Here is a 9,050-nt window from a genome sequence, read left to right as displayed (position 1 = left end):
TTGGATCGCTGGAACACAAGTAATGGAATTACATCAAAGATTTCTTCATGTACCTTTATCTCACGGATGGGGTGTGTTTTTAAGAATCATAAAGGCGACCATATTTGTTTAGCGAACTTCTGTTCGTTTGTTTACCTTTGACTAATCTTTCTTTGTAATGGAATCAAATTGATCATCAAGACAGAAGAAATGCTTTATGTACCTGGAAAGAAGGCAAAAATCAAGACAGCACAGATGACCTCTTGGTACTGTAAGATGCATATTGAATGCTTTAACATTTGTCCCTTTTACCCAATCATTTTTTGGCTTGTGGATTATTTTGGATGGACATATCTGTGATGGATGTTGATGAGAAGAACAACAAAAGAACATATGTATGACCTCAGATCTGCCAGATAATTCCTTGGACAGTGTGATCGTGTTTTTTGTTGTTGTATTCTTCCCCTTCTCTCTGAGTGGGGACGGGGTGTCATGGCCATCATCTTCATAAAGATAACAAAGGGACTAGCACTGCCCTGATACCCTCACTATGCACTTTTCCTTTGCTTAAAACTGTGAGGAACTTTCACTTGGGCTCGGAGAGTGCAGACGGAACGCAAGATGCCCGCTTTCTGTCAGCAGATGGACGCTTCGAGAGATTTTGACGCCCTTGCATGAGACTCGTTTTCCTTAAGGTGGTTGTTTCTCAGTCTGCTTGAGAACGCCACCACGCAAGCTTTAACCGTAAATGGATAAGGGACGTTTCAGACACATTAGGACTTGGGGAAAAATCCTTGGAATTTTCCCATGGAGGATTTTCACTGAGCAATGTTGATATTTAAGACTATACCAAACTTGGTTACAATGTGGAGATTCAGAACAGATTCACTCAACAGTGTTCTCCGTTATGTAAAAAGGATTCAACTGCTCGGTCCAGGGTGCTAGCCAACGCAAATTTTTTTTTTTTTTTTGTGGACTGGAATTGATTATTTCGTTGATGACTGAAAAATACTTAAAAAAAAAAAAAGACTGGAGGACAGTTTTTTTTGTGTTGGAGATAAAGAGCCAATAAGCTCCATCAGCTTTATCGCCACCTGCTGACTGCATGGCTGAAGTTCACCTTTGGCTTGAAGTGGTTACTGTGCTGCAAGACCGTCTGTTTGGTAATGACATTCATTTGTTTGGTTATATATGTTCATTCATTTATTGTTTCATCCATTTATTGATTTTCCTTCCCCTATTCCTTTCAAACGTAATAACTGTTGAGCCACTTTACGTTAAGGTTTGTTCTACTAGCAAGAAAAGACTTTGCAACTCCCTGAACATCCTAGCCAAAAACAGTATTTTTTAAGTTTTTACACTTAAAAAAACACTTAGATCTACTCCTGATTTTTTTTCTTCTTAAATGATGTTATGTTCCTCACATTGTTTTAAAAAAAAAAATTATTCTTCCTCCTTTTCTCTGTTTTGATTAGATCTTTGCTGTACCAGATCTTCTGATGAAGACGGAGGCTCTCCAGTGCTTCGTGTTGCATCTCCACCTCCCCTTAATTCCTGTCCTCATCCTTCAGAGAAAGATCCCAAGGTCAGGAATTTCAAACAGCACGTGAAATGATGACTGCATGACAAGAACTAAAAGCCCCGGAAGAAGTGGAGGCCTGCAGTTTCAATGCACCATATTCGGACTACTCGGAGGAACGTGTTTCCTTGCTAGGAGGAGGGAGTGAACTGTGAATGCTGGAACAGCGAACTATGAGATCTAGAACCTGCATAGAATAGTTCTGCTCGAGTGCAGCCAGGGTCAAACACTGCACACACATTAATAACTGAAATACACCTGCATACACACACGTCCAAAAAATGAATTGTTGATCACACACACACACACACATACACACTCGCTGACATGGCTTAACACAGTTCTACTACACTTCATCTCTGGCTGCCATGTAAACAATGTATATAACCCTAACCCTTTTCCCTTTCTCTGTTGGGTTTCAGTTTTGTTTGATTTTTTTTCTTTTCTTCTCTTTTATGACATGCCTTAACAGTTCAGTTTTGCCTGTTAAGGCACACTTAAGATGAGTAAAACAAACAAAAAAAGTGTTAACAGTCAGCGAGACTAGCTCTGTGACATAATAGCGTGTGATTTTATTTAAGAAACCCTTGAAACATTATGAACCTGCGAAATTATTTATATAACATTACAAATGATCCCCACAAAAGACGTGTAATTAATTCGTGGTTGTAACTGGGCAAGTATGATGATACACCCTAATGTTTGTGTTTTCAATACTCGAAGGCAGCAAAAAAGTTTCCAGGTCAGAATTGTGTGTCAAATGTCTTCATTTTTGAGCTCAAAATAGACGTGGCTGTGTAGAAGTACTTTTACTAACACATGCTTGAGTGTCAGCTTCAGCTGTTACTGAGCTAAAGAGCAGAAAGGATGTGATTTGTTGGTGGAGGTGCTGCACATGTCACTCTCTTGAGTATGGTATTGCCCTTTTAAGATGATTAATTGTGTAATAGATAAACATCAAATTTTCATTTTTGGGTGAACTATCCCTTTAAAGTAAGTAGTAAAATACTGATTATTGGAATTCAAAGTTGGATTTCTGTCCAAAACGTCCTATCTGTGTAGAAGCGGAGTACGACGCAAATATCGCGAGAGTCAGGTGACCTGGCAACGCATACTATGCAGGCATGGCGGCGCCCTTGCGCTTACAAACACGACGCGTGAGTTCCTGTGTTGTAGGTTGAACGCGACGCGCTTATGGTTGAGCTGCTCGGAAACTGTCATCTGAATTTAGTAAAACACATACACTGAGGAATTTTGTCGTGATTTGTAAGATCCAGAGCACAAGACACGACTGATACGAATTAAAGAAACAACAGGTAGAGTGACTCTTTTTGGCTAGACGAGTCAAAATGCTGTTACACTGAAAAACATTCGTAATTTTAAGAATGCAGCCGCAAAAACCTGAAAACTTTCTACATATTACAATATGTATATTAGTTTTATTAGGACAGTAGCTCCATGTAATCTAGCAGCTGTGGTTTCTGGAGGTAAAAACGAATTACCTTGTACCGGTATATATAGGCTATATATAAAATGATGCATTATATATGTCTGTGTGTAGAAATAACTTACTGTAAAAAAAACTCTTATTATAGACAACAATACATAGTTCTTTACAATATATACGTTATATATTGTTTATATTAAATGTGTTTTGTATGTAAAGTGTTTTGTAAAATTGTGTAATCTTGTAGTAAACATAATTATATATACACACACACCGTAAAAGAAAATTCCCTGCCTGACACATCACTATTCATTATCGTTTATAAATTATACATTATTTTGTTGATCAAAAGGTAAAGGATTCCTAAGGTAGGATTTTCTGCCTATTTTCTTTTGAAACTTTGATATGCATATAGCAGAAACTATTAATTTAGTAAGGAATTTATGGGTTTCATAAATGAGTTATATATAATTATAAGTGATTTCACTGTTTTTACTGATTCTAATGTAAATAATACGGTTTACAACAAAATACAAAGTACTGTGTATCTTATTGCACATTGTTGTCAGATAGTTAAACGCTCACTGCCACTGTATGTAATCTGTATGTGAAATCCATGACTGAAATGATATGATTTGTGCATGTTCTACAGGCCACTAAACACAGAGATGTCCGGTGCAGCTCAGAGCAGTGATGGTGGTGCAGGGCAGGACGCAGAAGCTGATGGGGAACCTCCTCATGAGGGAGAGGTGGAAGGAGAAGAGGAAGCACCACCAGCAGCAAAACAGCCTCGGCTGGAGCAGGAAGATGTAGGTCTTGATTTACAAATGATACAGATGGCTGTGGTGCCTTCAGCAGACACATGTGGGAGCCAAGGTGCAGCTGCGACTTTAGAGGAAGGTGAGGCCGTTGTCTTAACGTCTGATTTACAGCGTCCTGTTTGGCACGCTGTCAATATGCCCCTCTGATGTCTTAATATGCGATATAAACTCCATACGTGGTACTCCTGCTGCCATATTTAAAGAATTACATGGATCTTGTCCTTTAGTTTTTCATATGCATCCAATTTTGTAGTTAGGCAGCACTTTGCAAGTGAACTGCTGGTTCCTTCCAAAAATTTGGATGTGATGTTATTTTTCTTGGATCTGAAATAAAATGTGATTGAACAGTTCAGGGTTCATTTTTTTAACATGGTTCGTCAAGTGAATGCCATTGAATGTTGTTCACATGTCCAGTATAGCTGCCTTTAATCACAGATAGTCAGCAGGTAACATTAAAGTAGTGAATAGTGCCTCAATTGCCTCCAGGGAACAAGCCATGGTCGACTGGTGCATACATGTGTAAATATATGTATATAACTGGATTTGGTTGTGCAGTTTTTAACCCCCAGAGGAAATAATTTTATTCAGCTAGGTTTTTAGTAAAGATGGATCTTAAGAATCTTTCTTTTTTTTTACAATATACAATATGAGGTGACCTGCTTTATGTAAAACATAACAGATTTTATAAATCCACTAATATGACTGAGATCTACATCATGTGAGTGGACATAATATGAAATATTTTTTAAAACAATTTCTGTTTTCAAAACATTTAAATCGGGACATTACTTATACATTAAATTAGAAATACTGGAAAAATGAATGTACTCCACTCTTATTATAGTCAACAATACATACAGTGGGTACATATATATGTTATATATTGTTTATATTAAATGTGTTTTGTATGTAAAGTGTTTTGTAAAATTGTGTAATCTTGTAGTAAACAAAACATTTAAATCGGGACATTACTTAATACATTAAATTAGAAATACTGGAAAAATGAATGTACCCATTCTTACAAACAACAAAAAAAGGGTATGTTTACTTATTTAGTTCCTGGGATTCACTAAAAACTGACGCTATTACCAGCATGCAAGTTAATATTTGGCTTATGTTTAATTAAATGAAATTAGTAAAGTGTTTTAAGGGGAAAAAAATTATATAATATAAATTAAGTTTTGGACAACAGATACTTGACACAAAAATGTACGTTTTGTCACAATAAAATAAAAAATTACAGCATTAAGTTCTATATGTTCATACTATATTGTGCACCTTTTAAGGAATAGTTCATGCAAAAACAAAAATGTCATTAATAAAAAGTTATGAAATTTCAAACCTGTACTGAAATGTATTCGTATCTCTTTTCCCTGCCATCTCAATGAATAGAGAAATGGAGCTTTGCAGCTTCAGAGAAGATTGTTTTAGAACTTCAAAAGAATTCAAATTCACCCAAGCCATATTTTGTGATGCTTTTGGAGCTTAAAAAGCCTCATTCCCCATTTATTGTAATTGTTTGGAAAAGAGCCATCATTAAGCTATATCATGCAACATGCTTCATTTTCTTATCTATGGAAGAAGAAGGTCAAATGTGTTTAGATCAACAAAGGTGAGGAAATGTTGACAGATTTTTTTAGTGTATTTTCCTTTTATCTAATTTAAAGTCCATCTGAAATGCACTTTTCTAAATTCTGTAAATAAAGTACCACACATTAGCATCTTACTTTACTTGTCAACTAAGGTGTCTGTGTTATTTTGATTCTGTCAGTTGCCTGTCATCAGACTGATGAAACAGGACAGGCTATGGGGCCTGAGGAAGTTGAAGGAGATGTGGAATGGCATCAAAACGGAGCAGAGAACAGAGAAACACTCGGACCGACTGAGGAGGACAGAGCAGATGAGCCTGAGAAGAATGATTCAGAAGACAAGTCTGCTGAGCAGCGCTAGTAAGTGTACCGCTCATCATAAGCTATTGTGAAAGAGAACATGGTAGGAACAAATGCGTTGTGACACAGTTGCAGTGGGACAGGGGTATTTTCAGCTGGTCGTTGTGTGGCTGCTCAATGCTGTCTCTTTGCCGTGTTCACAGTCAAGGCCTCGACTTCAGCCAGAACCCTCAAATGCTGACAGGCTCCTGGGCCGAGTACACTCACACCGCTGAGAATTACCTCAGAGGCTGCAAATGGTGACCACTGATAAAAGCAAGCTGTTTATGATGGCTGTATAGTGTAAACTGTATCACAGAGATGCTAATGTGCTGTCTATCTCTCTTTATGACGTCTCTCTGCAGGGCTCCGGATGGTTCCTGCATTGTCTCAAACAGCGTTGATAATGTTCTTCGTGTGTATAACCTCCCGCCTGAGCTGTACAGCAGCCACTGGGATATGCTTTCTGAAATGGTCAGCCTCTTCTAGAATATCTTGTCATATTTATGTGTACAAGTAAAAATACTAAGCTGAGATCAGTTCCCTTTGTTTGTAGAACTGATTTTAGGCCAGTGTTTAAGATGATGGCTTGTGACACAATTTAAATGTAGATTCTACTTAAAGGCATAGTTCACCCAAAAGTGAAAATTCTCTCATCATTTACTCACCCTCAAGTTAGTCCAAACCTGTATGAGTTTCGTTTTTCTGTTGAGCTCAAAAGAAGATATTTTGAAGAATGTGGGTAGCCAAGCAGTTGATGGTCCCTATTGACTTCCATAGTAAGAAAAATACTGTGGAAGTCAATGGGGACCATCAGCTTTGTTTTTTTTGTTTTTTGTGTTCAACAGAATAAATAAACCTATATAGGGTTGACGCAACTTGAAGGTGAGTAAATGATGACAGGATTTTCATTTTTGGGTGAATTTGGGTGAATTAAACTATCCCTTTAATACCAGCATCTTCATTTTGAAAGTCTTGGAGTGAAAGGATCACTTTTTTTTTTACTGTATTTCCAAACCCTTGATATGCATGTAAATCTGTAAACAGTCTGTGTAAGCAGTCTGATTTTCTGTATGCAGGATATGAGCCCATAATGCTGTTTTTGTTTGTGTGCACTCAGAGTCCAGTGCTGAAGATGGCAGAAGGAGACACCATCTATGACTACTGCTGGTTCCCTAAGATGACTTCTATGGACCCAGACACATGCTTGTGAGTTTTTCTGTCTGTCCTATTTCAAGGTATCCTAAATCAGCCGTTAAAAGCATCTAGACAAGTTTTATTTTTTTAAACATTATGAATTATGAGTCTATCTGAGATTTTTTCTTTTAAATTAGTATTTTTATCAGGCTTCTATGAAAATATAATTGGACATTTTTGAAAATAAAGCATTTTAATAATTTAAAATAAAGCATTTTAATAACTGACTAATAACCTTTTTATTGCACTTTAAGTGGAAAAAAAAGAATTGTCACAGCAATAAAGCAAAAACTGCAACATTGTGTAATGTTATTGCAATTTAAAGTAACATTGTTTTATTTTTATTAAATATATAATATATAGCTGTTTTAATGTATCCTAAAATTAAATTTTCAGCAGCCATGACTCCTGTCTTCAGTGTCACATGATCCTTCAGAAATCAACGCAAAATTCTAATATAATATAATTTTGTGTAAACTGAAAAATTACATACATATCATACACAAACATATCATTTTTTTCAGGCTTTTTTGATGAATGGAAAGCTCTAAAGAACAGAATTTTATTGAAGTTGAATGTTTTTGTAACAATATAACAATCTTTACTGTTACTTTTGATTATTTAAGTGTGTTTTTGCTAAATAAAAGTTTTAATTTATTTAAAAAAATCTTACTGACCCCAGACTTTTGAACTCTAGTGTAGCTATTTACAAAATATTAGTTTTGGTAATGTCTGTTGCCTTTGGGTTAAGAGTGTTAAGAACAGGCCTCTCCCTTAATTATGCTGTTTGGAGAATTACTGTCATTGTGGTCTGTGTGTGGAATGTTAAGGACTGTGTTTGCTGGGTGGTTTGAACCCCTCATTAATACTGGTCATTTTGTATTTATCTCAATAGTTGCTTTGAAAGCTAGCAGGCGAGGGAAAAAGCAGAACAAACTGCAGGCTATTATCCATTCTGCAGTTCTGCTGACAAAGTCGGACCTGTGTAACAGTGTCCAAATTGATATGCAACTTGTGATTGCTTTATTGTGTTTGTGCTGTAGAGAATAATTGTGTTTGGCTTCTCATTCAGCTCGTAATAAAATGAAACAGGCTCTACATGCCAATGTTTGTGACCCCTGATCTAGAGGAAGATCAGAAGAAGCTCTTTCCAATATTTCTGGTGCTTTTCACTTTAAAAAAACTACACTGATACTTAGTGAAGACTAATGTGATATTCATGGCTATCAGGAAAGGTTAGACAAAGGTTTTAAAGGAATAGTTCAGCCAAAAGATTGACATTCTCTGATTAACCATGGTCAAGTTTCAATCACTGCTGATGTCCACACTCACATTTTTCACAATCTCCATTGCCTGGTTTACAAAGTGGCCCAGTTAATTCTTTCCAGAGACATGGCACGTCTTTAAAGAGATTGTGTTTTGTTTAATTAAGCTGCTATTGTTCTGGATCAGCTTTGCTGTGTTTCCCTTCTGTTATGATCAGTGCTGATGAGCCTTGTCTCCTCCTCTGGCGGAGATTGTTAGATTCAACCCAGAATGTAAATTTCAAGGCTTGTATTTATTGAGGCTGCTCACATTTCCTGTACCTTCTGCGAAACCCTCTGGAGCGACTGAGTGGTTTTGATTGCATCCATTTATAAAACTGTTAGTTCTGGCTCTGAAATATGACTGATCTTTGCACCATACCTAACAACATCCATTTTGTACTGAAAATGTGTGTGTGTGTGTGTGTGTGTGTATAAACGGCAAATTATCAGGTGTTTTATTATTTATTAACATTTGCAGAAAATAAAAAATTCATAACTTTTAAGTGATCTTAAAACAATATTAACATAAACCCATTATAATATGTGACCCTGGACCACAAAACCAGTCATAAGTAGCACGGGTATATTTGTAGCAATAGCCAACAACAATACATTGTATGGGTAAAAATTACCGATTTTTCTTTTATGCCAAAAATCATTAGGATATTAAGTAAAGATCATGTTCCATGAAGATATTTTGTAAATTTCCTACCGTAAATATATCAAAACTTAACTTTTGATTAGTAATATGCATTGCTAAGAACTTCATTTGGACAACTTTAAAGATGATTT

General features: G+C 36.3%; 1 protein-coding gene and 1 long non-coding RNA gene across 3 annotated transcripts in view; both read left to right on the top strand.

Moving 5' to 3' along the window:
• The first annotated feature begins 444 nt into the window (after nucleotides 1-444).
• LOC107738008 (uncharacterized) lies at nucleotides 445-2,261 on the top strand. The gene is made up of 2 exons (XR_001639851.1): nucleotides 445-1,142; nucleotides 1,455-2,261. It is a non-coding gene; the product is annotated as an uncharacterized LOC107738008 (long non-coding RNA).
• Nucleotides 2,262-2,628: 367 nt separating this feature from the next.
• Nucleotides 2,629-9,050, top strand: part of LOC107738007 (telomerase Cajal body protein 1-like) — a 15,275-nt gene continuing 8,853 nt past the window's right edge. For both annotated transcript variants that reach the window (XR_001639850.1, XM_016549666.1), the window contains exons 1-6: nucleotides 2,629-2,874; nucleotides 3,658-3,905; nucleotides 5,598-5,775; nucleotides 5,919-6,014; nucleotides 6,120-6,228; nucleotides 6,875-6,963. Coding sequence is in view for 1 of the 2 variants with exons in the window: in XM_016549666.1 (XP_016405152.1) it covers nucleotides 3,674-3,905; nucleotides 5,598-5,775; nucleotides 5,919-6,014; nucleotides 6,120-6,228; nucleotides 6,875-6,963 (704 nt within the window). In the remaining variant the exon portion in view is untranslated. The remainder of the gene's footprint in view (nucleotides 2,875-3,657; nucleotides 3,906-5,597; nucleotides 5,776-5,918; nucleotides 6,015-6,119; nucleotides 6,229-6,874; nucleotides 6,964-9,050) is intronic.

The sequence above is a fragment of the Sinocyclocheilus rhinocerous genome, unplaced genomic scaffold (genome assembly GCF_001515625.1).
Source record: "Sinocyclocheilus rhinocerous isolate Xijiao unplaced genomic scaffold, SAMN03320098_v1.1 scaffold494, whole genome shotgun sequence".
Taxonomy (NCBI): domain Eukaryota; kingdom Metazoa; phylum Chordata; class Actinopteri; order Cypriniformes; family Cyprinidae; genus Sinocyclocheilus; species Sinocyclocheilus rhinocerous.
Note: the sequence above shows the minus strand (reverse complement) of the source record. Positions and strands in the feature narration are given on the sequence as shown.